The 27858-nt window shown below is 44.8% G+C and overlaps 1 protein-coding gene across 2 annotated transcripts in view; it reads left to right on the top strand.

Moving 5' to 3' along the window:
- The window catches only part of ST8SIA6 (ST8 alpha-N-acetyl-neuraminide alpha-2,8-sialyltransferase 6), a 302017-nt gene that overhangs the window by 95449 nt on the left and 178710 nt on the right, over nt 1–27858 (top strand). For both annotated transcript variants that reach the window (XM_063921531.1, XM_063921530.1), the window contains exon 2: nt 14273–14326. In XM_063921531.1, coding sequence (XP_063777601.1) covers nt 14273–14326 — 54 coding nt within the window. The remainder of the gene's footprint in view (nt 1–14272; nt 14327–27858) is intronic.

Genomic DNA, 27858 nt, shown 5'->3' with positions numbered 1-27858 from the left:
CAAGGGGGCACATCTCCTCCACTGTCTCCAGCTGCCTGACGATTGCTTGCTGCTACTTTTTTTTTTTTATCATTCTTGCAGACGGAGGAGCTGTATCAGTGACACGGAAGCTGCCTCCTGTATATACAGAGAGCTGGTACTGGCTGCGGCTAGGGGGAGCTCCAGAGTGCAGCTCCTCCCGGGCCCTGCCGCCCTTCCAGTTAAGCAAGCCAGCCGAGTGAAGCTCTTTATTCCTCCGTCAGGCTGACGATAGCCAAAGGTAGGCACTGGCAGCACTTGCCTCAAGCTCCACTATGGGGGGTGGGGGGAAGGTGTAGTTGGGGGTGCTGGGGGGGCTTTAATAAATGTTGGAAGCACTGTGTTTTGTGTGTGCATGTTTTTAAGTGAGGTGTGTGTGTGTGTGTGTGTGTGTTTTTTAAGGAAAGTTGTATGTTCAAGTAAAAGAGGCATGTGTGTGTATGTGAGAGGCATGTGTGTGTATGTGAGAGGCATGTGTGTGTATGTGAGAGGCGTGTGTGTGAGAGGCATGTGTGTGTGTGTGTGTGTGTGTGTGTGTGTGTGTGTGTGTGTGTGTGTGTGAGGCATGTGTGTGTGTAAGTGAGAGGCATGTGTGTGTGTTTAAGTGAAGCGGCGTGTGTGTTTTTAAGTGAAAGAGGCATGTGTGTATTTTTAAGTGAAAGGCGGTTGTGTGTTAAAGTGAAAGCGGCATGTGTGTTTAAGTGAAAGAGGATTGTGTGTGTTTTTAAGTGAATGAGGTGTTTGTGTGTTTTTTATATATATCGGCACACCGCTGCACCAAAGCATCTCCATCGAGACCTGCTGGTGGGTGAGGGAGCACTGTAGGTGTACTATAAAGGTATGCTGGTGTCTGTTTTATTTGTAATGACTGACTTGGAGTGGGTCCACTTTGTATGTGTATCTATATTACTGTTGGGAAAGGCACCTGAGCACGCTACTACTGTTCACCCTGAGTGTCGGATAGTTACATATGGTATGTGTGTATATATGTAGGGGGGCACCAACATTTATCATGCCTCCGGGCGACTGGGACGAACTTACACCACTGTGGGGAGGGTTAGGGTTATGCTGTGGGGGGGAGCAATTAGGGTTAGGCTGTGGAGGAGGGGAAGTTAGGGATAGGCTGCGGGTGGGTTAGCATAAGACTGCAGGCGGGGATGGTTAGGGTAAGGCTGCGGAGGGGTGGGTTAGCGTTAGGCTGCAGGAGGGAACAGTTATGGTTAGTATGTGGGAGGGGTGGGTTAGGGATAGGGGTAGGGTTAAAATACCATGATCCATCAGTATTTTTACCGTCGGGATGCAGCTGTCGGCATCCTGTCCATGGGGATTATGACTGCCGGAATTTCGCACCCAACCAAATAAAACAATCTTACGCAACAATAAAACTATTTAAAAAAAGTAAATGGCCTTCTGGCTTTATGGATTTAACAATGTTAATGACGCAAAAAGGAGATACAAAAACAAAATAGTATATATAATGATTCAAATTATCTGTATATATTGATGACCTTGTACTTCGAATGCATAAAAAGCTTTGGTATTGTAACTAACTTACTTTGTTATCTGATTTTTATGTGGTATCTGAATCAATCATTCGTATTGCTGTTACGTTTACTTTTTTATGATTAGTAATTTAAATTTATTGTGCTGTTATTGATATGCATGTTGGGATTAAAATATATTCATTTATAAATGGATTAACCAAATCAATTTGAATTGACATCTGATCAGTTAGCTCCAGTTTAAAAACAACTGGGAAATGTGACTGTCGACTTCCCACTGATTAACTGTGTACGATACAAGTGGTGAAACGCATAAGTGACATATGGCTGTTTCTAATTTACATATGACAATATTTAGTTGCACCAGACCAGGGCCGGGAAAAAAAAAGCGTATAACAAACTCTGTCAACTAAAATATCAGATTACCTCTATGTGCCTCATATGCCCTACGGTATGCGTCACATGCCCTGGCAGTGTGTTCAACTACATGCTCCAATGCACTATATCATAACACTTCATCACTGCACTACATTCCCCTAGCCACTGCACTATATCACTACACTACATCCCCTACACACTGAACTACATCACTACACTACATGCCCCTATGCACTGCACTACATACCCTATATGCTACACTACATCACTACACTACATCCCCTTATATATGCTACACCACATCAGTGCACTACATGCCCCTATATACTGCAATACATTACTACACTACATACCCTATATGGTACACTACATCACTACACTACATCCCCCTATAAGCTACACCAAATCATCCCATCTGGGAGGCAAAGCAGAGCTTGATACTGCTAACTGGGAGCACTGTGCGCTTCTATAGCTTATACAGTGCACCGCACGCTAGTCGCAGCACTGCATGGCAAAGAAGAGAGTTTAAGACAGTAGCTGGCATAGGAGAGATCCCAGGTACTGGAGCTCACCCACATAGCATTGGAGCCAGCTGTGGGCAGACAGGTGGGTCAGAGACATTGCCAAGGGTGCTGTCTGCTGCCTCACTGCCGGTAACCCCCCCCCCCCCCCCCAAAAAAAAAAACAAAAACAAAAAAAAACCAAAAAAAAAAACCCTGTTTCTCTGTAACTCTTTGACGCCCCCTCAAATCCTGCACCCAGGGCGCATGCCCCCTTAGTCCCCCCTATAGTTACGGCCCTGACCAGACCTGGAGGCTCATTCGTACCAGGTATCTCGCATCACTTACCATATTGAAGCTAGTTGAATTATACACCTGTAGCCCAAATATCCCTGGAATATGATTACTTTTGGTTCTCTAGTGGATATTGGGGTTATTCAGGTTTGTTAGCAAACCAAAAAAGCACACTAATGGGCAAAACCATGCTGCACTGCAGGTGGGGCAGATGTAACATGTGTAGAGAGAGAGAGAGATTTGGGTCGGTTATCTTGTTTCTGTGCATGGTAAATACTGGCTGCTTTATTTTTATACTGCAATTTAGATTTCAGTTTGAATACGATCCACCCAAATCTAACTCTCTCTGCACATGTTACATCTGCCCCACCTGCAGTACAGCATGGTTTTGCCCATTAGTCAAACTTACCGACTTTTTCATTCTCCTCTCTGGGAGAAGCCCAGAGAGGAGACGCAACGTGTCACTTTGGGGGGATGGGTCTAACTGGCCATGCCCCCAGCACTAGGAAAGACCCGCGATTCATGGGTCTACAGCGAGGGACAGAGCTTGAGGCCCACACCCAGGAAAACACCCGCGATTCGTGGGTCTGCAGTGAGGGAATGAGCTAAATGGCTAATTTCAGCTGTTTAGCCCTGCCCCCTTCTAGTGGCTACGCAATTGTCTGTGATTTTTGCACCATCCAGCCTGCTTCACTGGGAAGCAGGCAGGTTGCGGGAGAGTCGCCTACCCTTCCGGGGCTGCGGGGGACTGCTTCAAATATCGGAAGCCTTCTGCAGCTTCTGAGAGAGTAGGCAAGTATGCCAATAGTGTGATTTATTGGTTTGCTAACAAACCTGCATAAGGCTCATTATTGGACATGTTGTGTACTGTACGTCCCTAAAATGTCCTTCTGCACAAGAGTTACCTATTGGCCTGATATCACTAGGCAGCAGCTTGCAGATACTGTATCTGTATCAAACTTTAAATTGACATTTAGCGCATCAAATGCCATTCATTTTAATGGCATGTGCTGCTTTAAATGTCAATTTAATGTTTACTACTGTACATCTGTAAAATTCTCCGCTGCCATTTTCACAGTTCCAGCAAAAACTATTTCTATATTTTGCAAAGTCGCTTTAAGCAAAGAATAATACAAACAAATAAGAAAATGATGTTAATAAATCTACTTCTCGGTGTTATTAGGGCCGAACATTTTTGCATCAAGACACAAAGCAATTTAGCGACTGAATGCTTCTCTTTCCCTAATTTTACTGCCTTAATGACTTGTCTGCAAAAAAAAACTACAACAAATACATGACTGTGACACTGAGCATGACTGTGACACTGAGCATAAAATACAATAATATATATAAGACCTCATATGCACAGTGCACAGCACAATGTTTTATTTTCTGCCCGTCCATTATTATTTTATCAGTCTCATTTTCCTCTCTGCGGTAAATCTACTGTAGATGCAAAGTAAAGCTGACTTTAATCAGAGCGGGAATCAAATCACAAGCTGCAGATATTCGCAGTCATTCATCTGGAAACAAGATATCTCTGTGTAGTGTTCAAATAAACAGTACGGCAAAATAGATTTTCAATACATAGTTCCGTGATATTACTTTATTAAATCATACTATCTAGCTTTCTGCCGGAGCTGATGACATTTCCTAGAGGACTAGCATAATAGTTATTGATAGATGAATTGTAAAAATGTTCAAATCACTTTGATTAGTCTTCTGCCTTTAATAAAGTGCAGTGTTCGTTTTTCGTTGTGGTTTTTCACAATGTTACACTTTAAGGCAGCCATGTGAAGCTAAATCAGTATTCATGACATTGTGGCCTAAAACTGAACTATGAATCAGCCATGTAGTAAGTAAGCACCCTTTTAGTGTACCAGGATAGGATGCAGGAATCAGCACTGTATTAATACCCTTATTTATCAATGAGTGATAAATTTCACTGTGAGTGATAAATTGCACCAGCCAATCTGCTCCTAACTTCCATGTTACAGACTGTGTTTGAAAAATTACAGTTACTAGCGGATTGGCTGGTGCAATTTATCACTCACAGTGAAATTTATCACTCATTGATAAATAAGGGCATAAGTATGTGTTGGCACTCTGTCAGTGAACCAGGATAGGATGCCTAGCATATTGAGGCTAGATGTATGAGGACGCTTCTGTAATGCCTCTACAGTGCCCTTTCCTGATGTACAGTACATCCATGCATTGGAATATGCAAGGACTGAAGGGTATGGGTCATTGGTTAGACCAGTGGTTCCCAAACTGTGTGCCGTGGCACCCTGGGGTGCCGTGAGGCACTTGCAGGGGTGCCTCAGGTTGGTTGTCAAGGACCAATTCAAACTATTTATTGTCAATTTAATAGGCAAAACCAGTGCTGGTGGCTGCCAATTAAATAATATGTGGACATACAGAAGCAAATCTTGTCCCTCACCACACAACTGACCCTAAGGATGACATATAAAAATAATTTACTTAATCTAATATTTTTTTCTAAATTTCTCAATAAGAAACTTGTGGCCTAGGGGTGCCGTGAAAAAAAAATCTGACACTCCAGGGTGCCGTGACTCACAAAAGTTTGGGAACCACTGGGTTAGATACAACTTAGGTCTACAGTCATTAAGTCAACCATGGAAGGTCGACATGCATTAGGTCGACAGGGACAATAGGTCGACATGGTCATTAGGTCGACATGCACTAGGTCGACAGGTCAAAACGTCAACAATTTTTTTTTTGGCAGCATTTTCTTAATAAAGTGACGGGGAACCCCAATTAGTGTACCGTGTCCCCTCGCATGGCTCGCTTCACTCGTCATGCTTCGGGCAAGGTGTCTCGCTTCGCTCGGCACAGGTTACCGTTCCAATCGTAGTCCACGTGGATCGCTAAGTATGAAAAAATCCTAAAAATGGGAAAAAAGTGAAAAACTCATGTCAACCTTTTGACATGTCGACCTAGCACATGTGAACCTAATGACTATGTCGACCCTTTGACCATGTCAACCTAACGCATGTTGACCTTCAGTGGTCGACCTAATGACTGTTGACCTAAGTTGTGTCGACCTAACAACCGTATCCCGGACTGAGACACCCACTTTCAGTGTCTACAGATGCTACAATCATGCTATAGATGCCACCTTTGGTCGCACCATTGAATCTTTCACCAGCCCTATGCTAGGTGTAGATCATTCATCTGTATGGCTTCAGATGTGAGCAATTTAGCATCTCTTTACACAATCACTTTCAGCAACATGCCCATGTCACTCCAATAATACACCCATACTATGCTACATCTGCATCTGATTACCCAGCCCCCTGTAACTACCTAGGAACGCCCAACACATTTCTAATACACTTTTCGGTGTGTGCATTTGAATCTGTACTGCAACTCTGTACAAACACCATCAGGACACATTGGCTCCTACAGAAAACTTCAAACATTGGCCCCCACAGGAAATAGAAAAACAAATGTATTGGCCCCGGACAGGAAAATAAATACACATTGCCCCCCACAGGAAAAAATAAAACACACTGGCCCCCACAGGAAAAACAAACAAACACATTGGCCTTCACAAGAAAAAACACACACATTGGACCCTACGGAAAACTCTAAAACATAAACACATTGGCCTCAATAGGAAAAAATAAAACACAATAGTCCCCAACAGGAAACAAATAAAAACACATTAGCCCCTACTAGAGAACAAAACACATTGGCCCCTGAAAGGAAAACCCAAAGCGCCATCCCCGGCCACCTCTACAACGCCCACCACTGCAGATGATAGATTCCAGCTTGCATTCCACAGTGGAACACAATCCTGGAAGTGTGGTTGCAGTCCGGCAGAGGCGCTGGGTCTATCTGTTATAATGTGAACAACAGAGGTATATTATCACTTATAACTAACTATGATTATACTGTAATACTTATTATAAGACCTAAAACTATGTAAATATCTTAATTTTTTGTAAGTAACGATAATATATTTATATTTATATCTAATGTAATTATCTAACTGCTGGAGAATATATGAATTTGTGAAGGTAACTGACCTGCTTTTTCAATGGCCCAATCCGCCCCATCTTACAGGCATAATTAGCAAAATTATTTTTATTAAAGTAATTTCAAAAGGGTGTTTCCACTTGCTATTCACATTATTATAGCATCACATGACTGTACTAAAAGGCAATTGGAGAATTTCCAAAATTCTCCTCCAATGTTTTTTTTTTATTACTCAGAAAGCATTTCCCATTCTTGTAATGGGAAATGCAATCTGTCCGAGTTTACCAAAAATAAATTGTAAAGAAATATCGGAGGGAGCCCTGTTATAAAAACGCTGTCTCCAGATAGCATTATCAGGGCTTCCCTCTGGTTCCCCAACTCCTGCACAGCCTTCTCTGCCTGCTGACAGTGAAGGTTGTGCTCGCATCTGGCCATTGTGATCTGCCTTGTGTGTCTGATAGAGACCAGCCACCCTCCCGGATTGATCAGTGGTCCTGGCGGCAGTTAAAATCCTGGGGGTCGCAGGAGGGGTATAGTCCATAGCAGGGTATTTTCCAGAAGCTCTGTCCCTGTTTGCGATAATTGATACATCCTTGCAAAGTATTCAATTATCGCATTGCAAATTTGGCCAAATTTATCACATCCCATCCTCATTCGAGATGTAAATTATGATAAATTTGCCCCCTAGTAAATTAATTTCCAAAAAGATGAAGGTTAAAAATGGTTTATTATATTAGCTGCTTATTTCCAGGCCTCTATGGCTATTTGTCAAGCAGAAAATACAACAGTATTATATAGAAATCCTCAGTGCTATATTCAGACGTTACAGCTCCCTGAACAGTTCCTATAATTTGTTTACGTTATTTGCAATAAAATAGTTTTATGAATCCAAGGTTATAGCACAATTCATTCATAATGTATCATGTGTTTTTAAGCACCAGTGGGTATATTATAAATGCTCCTGACTGCAGTTCTGAAGCTTATTTTCTTCCCTTTGTGGTATGGCCTTAAATCTTAATATCTTGGATGCCAACTGCAAAGGAATTACCAAGCTCCCCTTCTTCATTAAGATGATATATTCCAGGGCAGCTCTATAAATAGCATCTCGCCCATCTTGCACCATTCTGCCTAATTGTTCCAATGCCTAATTTTACAAATGAACATTATACCGAAAAATGACATTATATATGCTTATACTAAGGCCTGTTTATTAAAATTGCATTTATCTGCACAATTTGCATTGAACATATCACAAATATTAGCAGTTCGCTTTTATCTATCTGGTGCGAGCTAAGCTGGCCATTCATTATCCGACTCTCCATCCATCTAATCAATTGACAGATTATCTGACCAACAAAACAACCGTGAAGTATTCTCCATGCACCAAACCAATGTTTTCATCAGATCAGCCAACCTCTCTCCCAAGCAATGCTGAAAGTAGGGTGGTACGGGGTGGTACGGAGTACCATTAAGAAATATGGTGGTGGTATGCAGTACCACCTGCCCATCGCTGGGGCATAATTTATAAGAGGCTTTTTTTTGTGTGGGACATAAAATGGTGTCAGTGGCATAACTGTGTGTGGCATAATATGTAATAGGCATTACGGTGTGTGGTATAATATGTAATAGGCATTACGGTATGTGGCATAATGTGTAATGGGCATTACAGTGTTTGGCATAATGTGTAATAAGCATTATGGTGTCTGGAATAATGTGTAATAAGCATTACGGTGTCTGGCATAATGTGTAATGTGCATTACGGTGTCTGGCATAATGTGTAAGGGGCATTACGGTACCTGGTGTTATGTGGCCATGCCCCTATTGTCATGTAGTCACTGCCCTGGTTTTGAGTGACCACGCCCCCTCATGACTGTCGAAGTCTAAAATATTATAGTCACACACATCACGTGCAAACAACACACAGAGAGGCCTCCGTGCGCGTGCTTGTTCTGCCGTGCGTGCGCATACTCGAACGTTACGTATATTGGCTCACGAGGTCCTGCGTATTAGCGCGTGATATGAGTAAATACGGTAGCGTATGCATTCGCATGGAAAAGTCAGAAAGACATATCCCATATTTAATCCACATAGTGCATAATTTACACATAGTCTACAAGCACCACATCAGCGAGTTACATTTGCTTCAAAGGTATAACAACAGAGAGATTCGACTTTACAGGATATGAGGGGACAGAATTAGGTCAGGAGGTGGTGTTTGGTATCCAGCTGTACAGTATTTCAAGGACAATATTCCGGTAGCAGTTTGCAGAAGGTAGCACGCTCCTGCGCATAGATATGCGCAGGAACAGAATATTAATATTACACTGTATTTACTGTACTCTTGATATTCGGCGGGAACCCAGTGGAGAACATCGGCAAGTGCACCTGGACCAGGCATCGCCCACCTATTCAAACCGACCTATGACCCCTCCTGTACTGTAAATGACCAGTCCTTTGACCTATGGGTGAAGAGATTACAGTTTCTATTGTTTCATGATTTGGACTAATGTATAAAAGCCAAGCCACCTGGCCAGTCAGACACATTCTCTGAGGGTCATCTATCCAGATTGATTGAGGACCGGAACCGGGTGGCGCTGGCGAACAAACGTATGTATCCATTGATTGTAGCCTTTTCTCTTATGTGATTGTATTTCTGTTGTACCCCCTTTTGAGTAAATATTTGTTGCTGGGTTGGACCTCAACATTACATATACAATTGGTGTCGCATTTCCTTTCCTGTTAGGGGTTATAAAGTGTATTCCGCCGCACGTGTAGCTACTTTGTGCTTACAGCATGACGGCGTGCTTACGCAACTTGTATGCATTTCATAGGGGTTTTACACACACACACGCTTAGCGGTCGCAGCGGCCTGAACATTTGTGCATTTAAGGTATTGCTCTTTTCCTAAAAGTTAATCGGACTTAACATGGCATGTGACCACACCCATTTTTTTTATATCAGTACCACTAAGAAAAAAATTCTACTTGCACCACTGCTCCTAAGACTTAATAAATTACAATGACACACTGTATACAGCAGGAACTTTCAGAGTATAGACTGTAAAGCTGAGTACACACTACTAGAGCGTTTTGTACCCAGCCGATATGTCAGCCCGATAGGCGGAACCTGGGTACACATTGAGCGATGTTAATGAAGGACAGAACGATGCAATACATCAAACCTGTCATCGTCACTAGCGACTGTGGGCACCCACATATTGGGCATACATAATTCCCCAGTGTGAGCGATATTTCAGTCAGATCTTCCGTATCTGACAACATATCACCCAGTGTCTATACCCAGCTTAAGGTTTCCGAGCGGGTGGTATTCTGTATGCCGAATGTCGGGATACCGGCGCACAGTATACCGGCGCCGGAATCCCGACACCTGGCATACCGACAACTATTCTTCCTCGTGGGGGTCCACGACCCCCCTGGAGGGAGAATAAAATAGTGTGGCGCGCCACCGTGCCCGCAGCGTGGCGAGCGCAGCGAGCCCGCAAGGGGCTCCTTTGCACTCGCCACGCTGTCGGTATGCCGGCGGTCAGGCTCCTGGCGCCGGTATGCTGGTCGCCGGGAGCCCGAGCGCCGGCATACCGTACGACACACTTCCGAGCATATAGCAGTCTCCAGCAGGATATACATTGGACAGTATTCTTGTAAGTGCATACACTAATAAGTTCCCTTGGGAATACATATGGTTTGTCGACACTCAGTATGTAGATGGGAAATTGGCAAAGCCATTATGCCAACACTGTTGTAATGTTTTTGTTTTTGTAAAGCATTTTAACCATGTTGATTGCATGGCTGCAAACATCATTGTAGAGCATATTGAGTATCGATAAACTGACTTCTTCCCATTTCCTTGAATTCTGCTGTAATGGCTGCAAGTACGTTGCAAGATCTCTATGCAAGCACAGTAGTACTCCCTGGCAGTGTATATGCTGTGCAGTTTATTTACATGGAGCCGTGACTGTCTTGAGTGACTAGTCATGATACATGACCCCCTCTCCGGTCTGGATGTACAGGCTGCAGGGAGCCATAGCCAGAAGTTATAGTGTCCTGGGGAAACAGAATACCGGCACAGTGAAACAAATGAGAACAAGAGGCACCTTCTAGACCTAGTGCAATATATTACTGAAACTTGAAACTAAATTTAAGGTGATACCAAATGCGCACGTACCATGTGAGTAACCTAAAGGATTGTCCTGGGTATAACGTGTTTGTTAACTGTGATCTTTCCATAGGAGTAGCAAATCTCAGACTCCAAGCATCTTTGGAGCTCCAACCATATAGAAATTAAAAATAATGATATATTATAATATGTTTAAAAAATACATTTATTACACAAAATAAAAAGTATTATGCATACATTTAAAATCACATGAAGTTCAGAACACATGAAGTCCAGATGAAATCCAGAACACAATATATGAAACGCATTGAGGCAGTTCTCCTGTTTGGGATTCTTCCTGACCTCTGGCTTCATTGTTCCAGTTGTCCTATTTGCACAAAATTGTTGTGCACTATTTTAAATGTACGCTTAATATTTTTTATTTGTTTTCTAAATGTATTTTTTAAACGTTTAATACTACAGGTTGAGTATCCCTTATCCAAAATGCTTGGGACCAGAGGTATTTTGGATATAGGATTTTTCCGTATTTTGGAATAATTGCATACCATAATGAGATATTATGGTGATGGGACCTAAATATAAGCACAGAATGCATTTATGTTACATATACACCTTATACACACAGCCTGAAGGTAATTTTAGCCAATATTTTTTATAACTTTGTGTATTAAACAAAGTGTGTCTACATTCACACAATTCATTTATGTTTCATATACAGCTTATACACACAGCCGAAAGGTCATTTAATACAATATTTTTTAATAACTTTGTGTATTAAACAAAGTTTGTGTACATTGAGCCATCAAAAACAAAGGTTTCACTATCTCACTCTCACTCAAAAAACTCTGTATTTCGGAATATTCCGTATTTCGGAATATTTGGATATGGGATACTCAACCTGTATAATAATATTTTCCACTTCTGATGTTCTGGGGCTATTTCCCATTATCCGGTGACGCATTTCTCCTTTCCTGATTTTTTTTATTTTAAATCCTAATTACTTAGTGTGGGAATCTTCCAATCACGCTACAATGTTTGAATGCACATTCTCTGTAAGGCATTTGTTGTCATGGAGACTGCAGGCCAATCAGTCAGGTGTAAGAAGAATTTGTCTTTATGCATTACCCGTCTTCTCCTTCCCCCTGTCAGAGTGAGACAAAGAAAAAGAAGCCCAACCTACCAATGGCAATTTATTTTCATTGACATTAGTCTTACAGGATAATTAAGGCACTGAAATCCCACCGGTTCTGTAATCTTGGAACCTATTACATAACCCCCAAGGTCTACCACCTATCGCGCTTCATTTTCAGTTACAATCCAGAATAATGCTGGATAGAGAAGATTTCTTTTTGACAACCTCAAGGGGAGATTTATTAAGCTTTGGAGAGAGATAAAATAGTTTTCCAATGCAACCAATCACTTCTAACTGTCATTTCTAAGACTGTACTAGGTAAAAGACAAAGGGGTCTATTCATAAAACAGAGAAAAGCCCTGTTTTGCGAAAAACAGGGCTTTTCTCTGCTTTGGGCTATTCACAGATCGGGTTACTGCGGAGAAGTTCCTGGAGGGTGCACTTGCTGCGGGGCCCTACCTACCCGCAGGTAACAACAGCACTTGTGTTTTTCTGGCAAAACCTACTCTGCACCCTTTTCCTTGGACTTTAAGGCACTTTTCTGAAGGACTTATAGGGTGGTATTCAATTGTTTCAAAAGTCAGTTGGGTGTCTGTTTTTTCCTATCTAATAGACAGAAAAAAAAGCAGACCCCCAACCGACTTTTCAAACAATTGAATATCCCCCATTGTGAGCTAAGACTCACTTTTACAACCAGGAACTCCCACTTGTTACCACCAGTAATTGGATTCCATATGTGATACATACCTTCATTCACACCATGCAAGGGAGAGTGCACCCTGCACTATTTTAAACTGCATTTTTTTTCTTTCTCCATTTTTCCCTACCTCTTTTATTTCCATCCCACCTGTGTACTGTATACCGGCATTAGGCTGAATATTTTAATGCTCATTGTATGTACATAAATGCTAAATCTTTTTATTTTTAATTTTCAATACATTTTAATTACATATATCCTACTTGATTATACGTCTATCTTTAAAGCGTTTTGTGTAAAATATATCCATCTGTGTTACTGCTAGTCATGCGCTAGGGCAACTTTTTCCTTTGCACAGTTTTCCACATATAATAGGGATTGAGGATTACCCTACCTCCCCACAGTTGCAGACCAGCAGTACGACACGTACCCTCACAGGGAGCGCAGTCTTTAGTATGGTGAGTGCGATTCATGAAGGAACAGAAAGCTCAGGTTTCTGCTTCTCCATGGAGATCAGGTTCACCATCAGGTTAGCTTTAAGCTTCCCTACGCTCTGCCCGGCACCTGTGCTGGCTCCGCCCCTGATCTCCCAACAGCCCTTGAGGCCTCCCAGGAGGTCAGCTGGAGGGCGCATGCGCATATGGACCCGCCGGCTGACCCGCAGAGGGGACTGTCTGGAGAAATGCTTTCATTGGACCACGAGATACCGGATTGCATCGCTGGAAAGGGGAGTATACATGAATTATTACTTATTTCAGCTAAACATCGCATCAAAGCATACTTGCCTACTCTCCCGAAAGCTGCTGGAGGCTCCCGTTTTTTGGGGTAGCGCCCCGCACCTCCAGAAGAGTAGGCAGTTCTCCCACATTCTGCTCGCACCCTAGTGATGCGGGCAGGATGGAGATAATCTTCCGTATTCGCAGGTCCGTGGGGTGGGGAAATGGTTAAAATAACGCAAATCACGTCATTTAAGCCCAGCCTCCTTCCTGCAGACCCGCAAATTCCGAATTCCCGATGTGGGGGCAGGGCTTGATTATGTCACAGCCCGGCCGCGCCCCCCGAAGTCTTCTGCAGCGTCTCCTCTCCGGGCTTCTCCTGGAGAGGAGAAATGTAAAGTAGGTAACTATGCATCAAAGCGAAGCAATGTATAAGTTTCTTTACATGAATAGACCCCATAGGCTGTTGCTTTGTGCAACTTCTGCACTTTATCACTCTCCAAGGCTTGATACATCTACCCCTCAAAGAGTTATGACAGACTGTATTAAGTATATAAACTTCAACTATTTTGAAGTTTTATTCAGTATTCAGACTTCTTTTATTCAGTAATGTACAGTACAGTATGCTTTTAAATATTGAAGTCTAATAACGGATTTGATTGCTCTTTTATGTGTTGTAATAGCCTGAAATGCATGTAAATGAATATCAGTATTATCGAATAAAGCACGTTTAAGGCTGTACGCACTGATTAATCCATTCAGAGACAATATATGTCTGTGTAACATTGTAGCCCATTACATTGTGCACTGAATAGTAACAGTATATTATTAATTAATGATCAACTAACACCTTCCATACCTGGATCTCATCTCACCACTCTTCTCCTGTATTTTCCTAGACCTGGCAATATAACAACCCGAGTGGGATTGGTCAAGCCTGAAGTCAGCCACATGTAAGTCTTTATCGTGTACATAGGTTTTATTTTTTATAAACGTCTTGAAAATTGTTTTATTTTAAGGTGTCTTACAGAATTGTTCAGAAGCGAACACACATCAGTAGAAAAACGGGGTAACTGGGTGTGCTGTTCCCTGTTACACTATTGAGAATATATAATGTAACATGATGGGTTACTCATTTACGTTTATGTCATCTTGACTGAACTGTCCTAGCTTCAGATTGGTTTCCTTGCCAGAAAATTGTTATGTTGACACTCAGTTCCATAGGTTTACAGGTGGTGCATTATCACGCTCACGCAATTACCTACTGCCCAGCAGTCTTTTAATCTCCTGCAGCCAAAGACTTTGTCTATAGCAGCCGCCTTTCCAGGGTGGATTAGGTCCTCCCCGTACTCAGATGCTCCCAGGTTTTACGTATATACAAGGTGACTATCGGAGGCTGGGCAGGGGTAAATGCAGTGAGGTAAGATGTCACCTGACACAACCTTACTACTGTGCTATGACACAGACTGAGGGATATACTAGATATGCACGTACATGCAACAATGCACAGGTTGGAAGTTAAACAATATAAATCACTATACACATGCAACAATGCATAAGATGTAATAAGTAACTTAATAAATATTAAAGAAACAATGCCCAAAGATGTTATAATAAAGAAATGCAGGCAAGTCTGGGCCTGTGTGGAAACTCCACACCAAAACATGAATACAAGGCTCACTGGACAAGATCAGGAAGTCAGTCAGGCAGGGTCTCGGAATCACAGGCTAGACAGGTTCTCACAGGAGCTGACAGGTTCACACTCAAGCAGGAACTATCACCAGCGATTTGGGAGTCAGCAGGAAGTGCATAAATAAGGGTTACCCCCAATCAGGATCCTAATGACTAAGTAAGTGCAGCTGCCCTGCTGCACATATCTATCTCCTAAGCAACGGAGAACGCCATCTGCCTGCTGCGTTCCCATTGCTCAGAGTCCAGCGGCTCCCAGCGCCCGGTGTCAGCCTGTTGCTAGGCACCGGGCAGGGACCAGGAGACCTTGCGTCCGGCTGTTGCTAGGCGCTCGACCAGGGTCAGCAGGAGGTGCGGTGTCCCGGCCACTAGGCAATGGCAGGGACGCACACCTCCCGGCGCTAACAAAAATGTCAGCCTTCTTAAAAGCTAACTTGACATTATGGCTCCTTCATTAGGTAAAAATGCAACTCAATAGTCTAAATTGTGTTTTGTGTCAACACTTAGGGGGGATATGTATCAAGCCTGCTAAAGAGGACAAGTGGTTACGATATCCATAGCAACTAATCACCTTCTAGCTATAGTTTATCAGGTACATTCTATAAAATGATGTCTACAAACCGACTGGTTGCTATTGGCAACATCTCCATCTGTCCTCTTTAGAATGTTTGATACCTCAGGCTCAACCCAGTTCCGGAGCAGAGCTCTGTGCCACCCTGACATTGTGACGTCACGCAGAGGGGGCAGGGCTGCCAGCACCAGGAAGTAGAGCACTGGCCAGAGCAGAGCTACACCCTGCAAGTCAAATGCTAGTGCAGTGGGGCAGTGACAGTGCCAGCCCCAGGACCCTGCACTATGGACGACGACACTGTGGCCCACCCCACCTGTGTGGTGCCTGGTCGAGGTGCGGATTCTCCCCGGTTCCTGGATTCCGGTGTTTTAATGAACTAGTAACACATGGGCTATTCAATCACGTTTCTTTTATTTTGGCAACCCAATGAATGCGTTTTCTTCTTCCTCTTTACTGGGCAATCACTTCTAGACTCTCGAATAATATAATTTGTTTCAACAGATAACACACCACTAATAAACAGGTACATACAGTATATAAACATCAGTACACTTCTTTCAACATGACAGATAATTCGACAATACACGGCTTATTTCTAATATCAACCATGTGTGTTAAAGATCACAACATCCCATCAACATTTGCATAACATGTCTCTCCTCCTACTATGTCGGTGTACACCGTGTTTTCTGTATTTGGTCTCTATCTAATCCCAGCAGCTGCAATAGGATTATGGTCGAGTCCAGCCTGTGCACAGGGACCAAAGTCTCATTAATCAAACACATACAGTCTTGTCACAGAGCATTTCCACCAAACGCTGGAAATAGGGATGCAGTGTTCATGTAGTACTCTTTCCTTAAGGAAGCAGATACTTTTGGGATACTACAAGACACTGGAGAGAAAGATGTAGTAGCCCTGTGACACCCTCCCCTAGGGAGACATCTATCTCTGGCACGGGCGTATCTAGAGAGGAGGGGACCCATGTGCAGTCTCCGTGTGTGGGTCCCCACCTCTCCTCTCCCATAGCCGGCAGTGGTGGCGTTGTTAGCACTCTGAGCGAACACTAGAGACGGCAGACATTTTTCGGAGACCTACGCATGCGCTGTTGACTCTGGCACTGTGCCAGAGTCTCTAGTGCTCTTTCAGAGCGCTAAGAGCGCCACCACTGCCGGCTACGGGACTCGAGAGAGGAGCGGGCCCACACACGGACGCCAGAAAGCTAAGTATAGGAGAAATGGGTGCAGTGTGTGCTGTGTGGGCCCCCTCTGGACCCAGGGGCCCGTGTGGTGCCTCGTCGAGGTACGGATTCTCCCAGGTTCCTGGATTCCAGTGTTTTAATGAACTAGTTCCCGGTTTGGCGCGGTATTTGGGATGGAGAGTGTTCTGTCCCCACGCTGTACTCCGGATGACTGCCGCCCGTCTCTACGTTTTGCGCCTCCCGGTGGTGGTTCTGGCCGTCCTTAAGCCTCCAACAGGGTCACACTAGTGCGGGCGCTGATGGCGTTGCCGCACTCAGCCTCTGACCCGTCACGCTTGTGCGGGCAGCGATGGTCACTGCTCCTGTTCGGGGCTCGCGGCCACACTACACCCGCAGCTCTCTGTCCTGTTACTGCGGGCTCAGCATTACACCGCTGCTCTCCTCCCGTTCTCGCGTGCTCAGCCCCAGACCGCTGCTCTCCTCCCCTTCCTGGCACGCACACCGCGGCACTTTCCTCCCGCCTTGCTCGTCAGTCCCACCTCTCCCTGTACCATGCACTGCTTAGAGAATCATTAACCCCAGTGGCCCCGGAAAGTAAAGGTGTCACTGCAGGGCACTGATCCAGATTTGCTGGGTGCTACAACACCACTCACACCCTTAGTTACAGCCCTGTACATAACTCCACTATAGTCATATGCAAAAGTTTGCACTTGTTGATGGGAGAAATTGGCAGATTGGGTGCGGATGTATCATTCAATTGAAATGCTGTATCACCCCTGAATACTTTCAGAAGTTTAGTGCAATACAGCTCTCCGGAGACTTGATGAGGAAAGAAGCCCATAGGCCTCTATAGATGGTGTTGCTTATAATGCCTTTATGCAATGGATGCAGCCTATGGGATTCTTTCCACAATGGAGAGGGTTCCAAAATATTCCTCTAATTTTTCTCATGATTTGCGCATGTATTGGCCGAGGACTGCCCACCTGCAATAGGCGATACGTGATATATTCCACCCTAAAGCAGAGCTGGATTAAGACTTTGTGGGGCCCAGAGTACTTAAAACAGGGGGTACTTAAGACAGGTACTTCAGACATATATATTGATATATATACCATGGTCAAATTTAGTACTTGCCAAGGTGCCCTCCCGGGTGAGGAACGCCCATAGTACAGTAGAGACAGATGGCAGCACTCTTTGGACTAAATATAAGAAGAATCACATGACTCACAAGTCTTTTTGTAGTTCAACGTTTCGGTTTCTCCACCTTTATCAAGAACTCACAATACAATAAAACATACATGTACCTTAAATACATATCCACAGCAGTGCTCAACAAATCACCATGACGCCCCATATATCTATCTATCTATCTATCTATCTATCTATCTATCTATCTATCTATCTATCTATCTATCTATCTATCTACACTGCTCAAAAAAATAAAGGGAACACTAAAATAACACATCCTAGATCTGAATGAATGAAATATTCTCTAAAATACTTTGTTCTATACATAGTTGAATGTGCTGACAACAAAATCACACAAAAATTATCAATGGAAATCAAATTTATTAACCCATGGAGGTCTGGATTTGGAGTCACACTCAAAATTAAAGTGGAAAAACACACTACAGGCTGATCCAACTTTGATGTAATGTTCTTAAAACAAGTCAAAATGAGGCTCAGTAGTGTGTGTGGCCTCCACGTGCCTGTATGACCTCCCTACAATGCCTGGGCATGCTCCTGATGAGGTGGCAGATGGTCTCCTGAGGGATCTCCTCCCAGACCTGGACTAAAGCATCCGCCAACTCCTGGACAGTCTGTGGTGGATGGAGCAAGACATGATGTCGCAGATATGCTCAATTGGATTCAGGTCTGGAGAACGGGCGGGCCAGTCCATAGCATCAATGCCTTCGTCTTGCAGGAACTGCTGACACACTCCAGCCACATGAGGTCTAGCATTGTCTTGCATTAGGAGGAACCCAGGGCCAACCGCACCAGCATATGGTCTCACAAGGGGTCTGAGGATCTCATATCGGTACCTAATGGCAGTCAGGCTACTTCTGGCGAGCACATGGAGGGCTGTGCGGCCCACCAAAGAAATGCCACCCCACACCATTACTGACCCACTGCCAAATTGGTCATGTTGGAGGATGTTGCATGCAGCAGAATGTTCTCCTTGGCGTCTCCAGACTCTGTCACGTCTGTCACATGTGCTCAGTGAGAACCTGCTTTCATCTGTGAAGAGCACAGGGCGCCAGTGGCGAATTTGCCAAGCTTGGTGTTCTCTGGTAAATGCCAAACGTCCTGCACGGTGTTGGGCTGTAAGCACAAACCCCACCTGTGGACGTCGGGCCCTCATTCCACCCTCATGGAGTCTGTTTCTGATCGTTTGAGTAGACACATGCACATTTGTGGCTTGCTGGAGGTCATTTTGCAGGGCTCTGGCAGTGCTCCTCCTGTTCCTACTTGCACAAAGGCGGAGGTAGCGGTCCTGCTGCTGGGTTGTTGCCCTCCTACGGCCTCCTCCACGTCTCCTGATGTACTGGCCTGTCTCCTGGTAGCACCTACATGCCCTGGACACTACGCTGACAGACACAGCAAACCTTCTTGCCACAGCTCGCATTGATGTGCCATCCTGGATGAGCTGCACTACCTGAGCCACTTGTGTGTGTTGTAGACTCCGTCTCATGCTACCACTAGAGTGAAAGCACCACCAGCTTTCAAAAGTGACCAAAACATCAGCCAGAAAGCATAGGAGCTGAGAAGTGGTCTGTGGTCACCACCTGCAGAACAACTCCTTTATTGGGTGTGTCTTGCTAATTGCCTTTAATTTCCACCTGTTGTCTATTCCATTGATTTCAATCAGTGTTGCTTCCTAAGTGGACAGTTTGATTTCACAGAAGTGTGATTGACCTTGAGTTACATTGTATGGTTTAAGTGTTCCATTTATTTTTTTGAGCAGTGTGTGTATATATATATATATATATATATACATACATACATTCAATTGCCCCAGCACTCTGATACCCCAGACGGTATTACTTAGGGGATTGAACCCCTACATAAGCATGGAATGGAGGGTTTGTGGCACTAATGAGTCTTGAACTGGTAAATGAACCACAAATCGTGCTTTATTCCATATCGACATTTCGGGGACCTTGACCCTTCCTCAGGACATCATTTCCTGAGGAAGGGGTCAAGGTCCCCAAAACATTGATATGGAATAAAGCACAATTTGTGGTTCATTTACCCGTTCAAGTTTCATGTCTCCTTATTACCACCACTGTTTAAGTCCTGGAAGTGCCACCTATCTATTCCAGTTGTATTTGTGTATCTATGTGGGAAGGCACCTATATAAACCCCTTTCACACCGCCAATTCCGGTTCCCACCCGGGAATTGGAAACGGGTCCTTCCCGGGTGGGATCTGGCATTGGACGCTGCTGCTGGCTTCCCCGACCTGGCAATATGCTGGGCAGGTTGCCATAGCAGCAGGGGGCGGAGCCGGCAGCGGGGGCGGAGGCAGCACTGGGAGATGAGATGATCTCCGCGCCACCTCTCCCTGTTGTAGTGAATGGGTAACAGGTTGCATCGACCCGGGAACCGTTTACGCTACCACTGATCCGGTATTCAACCCGGGAATAACACTGCTTTATTCCCGGGTTGAATTACCGGGTGAGACAACCCAGGATTTCGACTATGGCACTTTCACACCGCACGCTGACCCATGTCGACCCGGCAATATGCCGGGTCGATACCAGGTTATTTGTGCGGTGTGAAAGGGGTATAAACAGTATGTGGGACCCAGATCCTTAACTCAAATTTAATTCAGAACATTAAAAAAAAAAAATTGTTCAATGCAGCCTGTCTTACGTTTTGCTCTGCTGCTGGCAAAGACAGACTGTGAGTGACACAGAACAGGAGGAGAGCGAGAGCTTGAAGTTCTTCTCTCTTCCGAGCACAACCAACCACCTCCACACTGTGCACCCCAGGGACCCTGCCTCCGTCTTTCCTGCAGTCTGCTTTCCAGCCAGTCTTGAAGCCTGCAGGCTGCAGCCAGAGCCGGCCCTAACCAATCTAATGCCCTAGGCAAGATTTTGGCTGGTGCCCCCTAGCACCACCACTGGTTCCGCCTCTGACCTTGCACTTCTTTCCCAGCACCATCACCCCTCGCCCATAGCAGTCCTTATTTTGGTGTTTGTACCCCCTATATTTTAAATAGGAACAGTTCGCACATTTGGCGCACAGCACAAAAAGGGTGTGTTTTTGCTGGCAAGGGGCATGGCCACACAATAGTAACCCCAATTCCAATTACGCCACACAGTACTGCACATTCACATTTGATCATGCGATAGTGTCCATAATTCACATTACATCCCACAGCAGTATCACTTTACCTTATAAACGTTACTCCTCACAGTAGAGCCCCTTATTCACATTACATCACACTGAATTGCTCCTTATTAACATTACACCACACCCTATCACTCTTGATTCACATAACACCACACCCTATTGCTCTTTATTCACATTAGACGACACAGTAGTGCCCTTACTATACGCAACGCCACATAGTAGAGCACCTTAAACACATAATGCCACACAGTAATGCCCCTTACACATATGAGATACATTATTAATGTCCTTATAAACATAATGTGCCTTACACATTATGACAACCTTTATTAATGCTCTTTTACACATAATGTCCCTTACACATATGCCGCACATTATTAATGCCCTTATACACATAATGACACACATAGTGCCCCCTACATATTTGCTGCACATTATTAGTTCCCCTATACACATAATGACACACATACAGTAGTACCCTGTTACACATATGCCGCACATTATTAATACCCTTATACATATAATGACACACATAGCGCCCCTTACACATATGCTGCACATTATTAATACCCTTATACATATAATGACACACATAGCGCCCCTTACACATATGTTGCACATTATTAATGCATTTTTACATGACACACATAATGCTCCTTACACATATTCCGAACACTACTGCAGAACCAACCCACTCACATGCACACAGCAATCACACTGCCACTAACACTGTGACCTCTGCCTCTGCTTGGATACAGATGTGTCCTCATAAATCTTGCCTCAATGCTAACGTTGGGCACATTTTTTTAATGAAAATGCAACCTATTTGCATCGCTATGTGGCTAGGATGCACAAGCAGCTTCTGCTGATTAAAATGATGTGCAGCATGCCTATATACTGTGTGAGACTGTGGCTGTATTTGCATATGAAATGCTACACACAGAATATAGTCATGCCACATATCATTTTAATCAGCAGAAGCTGCTGATGCCCCTGGGCATATCAAATGCCCTAGGCAATTGCCTAGTTTGCCTATGCCTATGGCCGGCTCTGGCTGCAGCTGCACACACTATTGGACAGCTGAGCCGTCGCTCATCTCAGAATAGACTTCGCGAACAGGTCCTGCGACACAGGATGCAGGATGGCAGGAGATGTCAGCGATTGACAGTCTGCTGCCAATCTGGGGGCGGAGAGGGGGTGGCGACGGTCTCTGTTTGTGAAAATGGAGGCGCATCGCTTGACGGAGATTAACTGGCCTCTGCGAAAGGCGCTTGCGCAGCAGCATGGGTGCAGTAAGCTGCCCGATGGTGAGTCAGTGATCCGATGCTGCGTGCCAGAGCCGTAACTAGGTGTGTGCAGAAGGTGCATTGCCCACAGCGCACTTGCCCTGTGGGCGCACCTTCTACATACACCCCGAGTGGCCCATATCCCTCCCGCTGACAGCCGTCCTTCCGCTCCCCTGTACTTGCCGCCCGCCGCAGCACCAAGCTCCGCCAGCTGGAGCCTCTGCCGCTGACCGCTGTGTATAGTCAGCGGCAGCAATGCACAGTTTGTCCCCCCTGTGCTGCTGCGCTCCCGAGTCCCGCAACCCGCCCCTCTCTGCGTGTGAAGTGTAGTGTTCTGTACAGGAGCCGGCGGGACTCGGGAGCGCAGCAGCACAGGGGGAAAAAACGTCTTGTCACGTAAGCGCCTACAGTCACTACACTACACCTACACTAACACTAACACTACACTACACTACACTACACTAACACTAACACTACACTACACTACACTACACTTACACTACACTACACTTGCGCTGGAGACGCTGTAGCAGAGCCGTCCGAGAATAGTGTCTGGTCTCTGCTGAGGGAAGTGGCACAGGACTAACGGTAGGGAAGCTCCTCTCCGCTCCATTTTCGAGCTGGGCTGGCCGGGTGAGGCAGTGATTGCCTCGTGAGTCACTCACACCACAGGTGGAGAAGGGGAGTGGGGGGGCTTTAACAAATGATGCTTGCCAGGTGAGCCCTCTCTAACCCGGTATCCTGGGGAAGGGGAGGGGGGGAGCAGCATCTATGATAAGCCGCCTCTATGATAAGCTATGGTGGCTTATTTACTTTAATTAATTATAGTGGCTGTTTTTCATTTTTATGTGAAAGAGGTGTGTGTAAAAAGGGGGACGCTGTCTGCCGTAATGTGTAAAAAAGGGGATTCTGTCTGCCGTAATGTGTAAAAAAGGGGGACGCTGTCTGCCGTAATGTGTAAAAAAGGGGATGCTGTCTGCCGTAATGTGTAAAAAAGGGGCTCTACCTGGTGTAGTGGTGCTACTGTGCGGCGTAATTTGAATAATGGAGACTACTGTGCATCGTAATATGAACTGGTATTATTTTGAAGCCATGCCCCTATACAAAAATTTGCGCGCCTACGGCGCACACTGCCTGATTTTAATGAGGGGGGGGGCACCGATGCCGTTTCTTGCACACAGCGCTAAAATGTCTAGTTACAGCACTGCTGCGTGCTAGGACACAGGTCGGATCACTACTGCAGCAGGAGGTGTTTGCTTATAATGGATGCATCCTGCTGCATAACCATACAGCCAGTGGTGAATTTCCCACTTGAGGCACGTGCCTAGGGGCGGCACTTGTTTGGGGGCGACACCTGGATGCTAGTGTTGGTATTGTCAGGCCAAAAAGTGGCAGTAACTGCCAAATATTTCCACTGCACTCTACTATATGCCATCTTGAGTGGAGTGTAAACGGGTAGGACATGCACATACTGCCCCTGTAAGCTGTCTTACTTAGTAAATATGTACACATACAATAATTAATTATTAATTATTCTATTAAATTGGCTATAATTAAATGAGGGCTTATAACCAATCAAATAAAATAATAAAATTAGGCAGGTGGGGGACGGCCGATACTGTTGTGCCTTGGAGCGCCCTCAACCATAAATCCTGCCCTACGTACAGCCAAGGCCGGACTGCCAATCTGGCACTTCTGGCATATGCCAGAAGGACCGATGGTCTAGTGGGCCAGTCCGGTCACACAGAGAGCTGGTAAAGCCGTGCGCAGTGCAGCTTGTAGGTCTCTTTTTAACCCTCCTCCCGTCTGTTTCAAAGAAAGATGGGGACGTGCCATGAGCCCCCCCCCCCCCCCTCTGACTCATAGCACGTCCTAGTGAGCAGAGTCCGCACCCCCTTTCACGTCCGCGTACACAAAAATGCCAGGGCCGAAAAGTAGTGATGAGCGGGTTCGGTTTCTCGGAATCCGAACCCGCCGAACTTCAGCTTTTTTTACACGGGGCCGAGCAGGCTCGGATCCTCCCGCCTTGCTCGGTTAACCCGAGCGTGCCCGAACGTCATCATCCCGCTGTCGGATTCTCGCGAGGCTCGGATTCTATTGCGAGACTCGGATTCTATATAAGGAGCCGCGCGTCGCCGCCATTTTCACACGTGCATTGAGATTGATAGGGAGAGGACGTGGCTGGCGTCCTCTCCGTTTATAGAGAAGAGAGTAGAGAGTTAGAGACACTATTTACTAATTTTGGGGAGCATATTAGGACTGGAGTACTACTACTTGCTGATAGTGTGACCAGTGACCATTGACCACCAGTTTAATTAATCCGTTCTCTGCCTGAAAAAAAACGATACACAGTGTGACACAGTCACATACCATATCTGTGCTCAGCCTCAGTGTGCTGCATCATCATATGTAATACTGTATATCTGACTGTGCTGAGTGCTCACTGCTCACACAGCTTAATTGTGGGGGAGACTGGGGAGCAGTTAGAGCAGGAGTACATAAATAATATATTTTAAGTAGAGTGCACACTTTTGCTGCCAGAGTGCCACACTGCCAGTGTGACTGACCAGTGACCACACTGACCACCAGTATATTGTGATTGTCTGCTTAGGACGGAGTACTACTTGCTGATAGTGTGACCAGTGACCAGTGACCACCACCAGTTTAATTAATCCGTTCTCTGCCTGAAAAAAAACGATACACAGTGTGACACAGTCACATACCATATCTGTGCTCAGCCCAGTGTGCTGCATCATATGTAATACTGTATATCATTATCTGACTGTGCTGAGTGCTCACTGCTCACACAGCTTAATTGTGGGGGAGACTGGGGAGCAGTTATAGCAGGAGTACATATTTTAAGTACAGTGCGCACTTTTGCTGCCAGAGTGCCACTGCCAGTGTGACTGACCAGTGACCACTGACCACCAGTATATTGTGATTGTCTGCTGACCACCAGTATATTGTGATTGTCTGCCTGAAAAAGTTAAACACTTGTCGTGTGGTGTTTTTATAAACGCATTCTGCAGACAGTGTCCAGCAGGTCCGTCATTACATAATATATACCTGTCCGGCTGCAGTACTAGTGTGATATATATATATTTTAATTTTATCTCATTATCATCCAGTCTATATTAGCAGCAGACACAGTACGGTAGTCCACGGCTGTAGCTACCTCTGTGTCGGCAGTCGCTCGTCCATCCATAATTGTATACCACCTACCCGTGGTTTTTTTTTTCTATCTTCTTGATACTAGTAGCTTACTTTAGGAGTCTGCAGTGCTGACAGACAGTGTCCAGCAGGTCCGTCATTACATAATATATACCTGTCCGGCTGCAGTACTAGTGTGATATATATATATATTTTAATTTTATCTCATTATCATCCAGTCTATATTAGCAGCAGACACAGTACGGTAGTCCACGGCTGTAGCTACCTCTGTGTCGGCAGTCGCTCGTCCATCCATAATTGTATACCACCTACCCGTGTTTTTTTTTTCTTTCTATCTTCTTGATACTAGTAGCTTACTTTAGGAGTCTGCAGTGCTGACAGACAGTGTCCAGCAGGTCCGTCATTACATAATATATACCTGTCCGGCTGCAGTACTTGTGTGATATATATATATATTTTAATTTTATCTCATTATCATCCAGTCTATATTAGCAGCAGACACAGTACGGTAGTCCACGGCTGTAGCTACCTCTGTGTCGGCAGTCGCTCGTCCATCCATAATTGTATACCACCTACCCGTGGTTTTTTTTTTTCTATCTTCTTGATACTAGTAGCTTACTTTAGGAGTCTGCAGTGCTGACAGACAGTGTCCAGCAGGTCCGTCATTACATAATATATACCTGTCCGGCTGCAGTACTAGTGTGATATATATATATATTTTAATTTTATCTCATTATCATCCAGTCTACTCTATATTAGCAGCAGACACAGTACGGTAGTCCACGGCTGTAGCTACCTCTGTGTCGGCAGTCGCTCGTCCATCCATAATTGTATACCACCTACCCGTGTTTTTTTTTTTTTTCTATCTTCTTGATACTAGTAGCTTACTTTAGGAGTCTGCAGTGCTGACAGACAGTGTCCAGCAGGTCCGTCATTGCATAATATATACCTGTCCGGCTGCAGTACTAGTGTGATATATATATATATTTTAATTTTATCTCATTATCATCCAGTCTATATTAGCAGCAGACACAGTACGGTAGTCCACGGCTGTAGCTACCTCTGTGTCGGCAGTCGCTCGTCCATCCATAATTGTATACCACCTACCCGTGGTTTTTTTTTTCTATCTTCTTGATACTAGTAGCTTACTTTAGGAGTCTGCAGTGCTGACAGACAGTGTCCAGCAGGTCCGTCATTACATAATATATACCTGTCCGGCTGCAGTACTAGTGTGATATATATATATATTTTAATTTTATCTCATTATCATCCAGTCTATATTAGCAGCAGACACAGTACGGTAGTCCACGGCTGTAGCTACCTCTGTGTCGGCAGTCGCTCGTCATCCATAAGTATACTAGTATCCATCCATCTCCATTGTTTACCTGAGGTGCCTTTTAGTTGTGCCTATTAAAATATGGAGAACAAAAATGTTGAGGTTCCAAAAATAGGGAAAGATCAAGATCGACTTCCACCTCGTGCTGAAGCTGCTGCCACTAGTCATGGCCGAGACGATGAAATTCCATCAACGTCGTCTGCCAAGGCCGATGCCCAATGTCATAGTACAGAGCATGTAAAATCCAAAACACCAAATATCAGTAAAAAAAGGACTCAAAAATCTAAAATAAAATTGTCGTCGGAGAAGCGTAAACTTGCCAATATGCCATTTACCACACGGAGTGGCAAGGAACGGCTGAGGCCCTGGCCTATGTTCATGGCTAGTGGTTCAGCTTCACATGAGGATGGAAGCACCCAGCCTCTCGCTAGAAAAATGAAAAGACTCAAGCTGGCAAAAGCACAGCAAAGAACTGTGCGTTCTTCGAAATCCCAAATCCACAAGGAGAGTCCAATTGTGTCGGTTGCGATGCCTGACCTTCCCAACACTGGACGTGAAGAGCATGCGCCTTCCACCATTTGCACGCCCCCTGCAAGTGCTGGAAGGAGCACCCGCAGTCCAGTTCCTGATAGTCAGATTGAAGATGTCAGTGTTGAAGTACACCAGGATGAGGAGGATATGGGTGTTGCTGGCGCTGGGGAGGAAATTGACAAGGAGGATTCTGATGGTGAGGTGGTTTGTTTAAGTCAGGCACCCGGGGAGACACCTGTTGTCCGTGGGAGGAATATGGCCATTGACATGCCTGGTCAAAATACCAAAAAAATCAGCTCTTCGGTGTGGAAGTATTTCAACAGAAATACGGACAACATTTGTCAAG

The sequence above is a fragment of the Pseudophryne corroboree genome, chromosome 5, assembly GCF_028390025.1.
Source record: "Pseudophryne corroboree isolate aPseCor3 chromosome 5, aPseCor3.hap2, whole genome shotgun sequence".
NCBI lineage: Eukaryota > Metazoa > Chordata > Amphibia > Anura > Myobatrachidae > Pseudophryne > Pseudophryne corroboree.
Note: the sequence above shows the minus strand (reverse complement) of the source record. Positions and strands in the feature narration are given on the sequence as shown.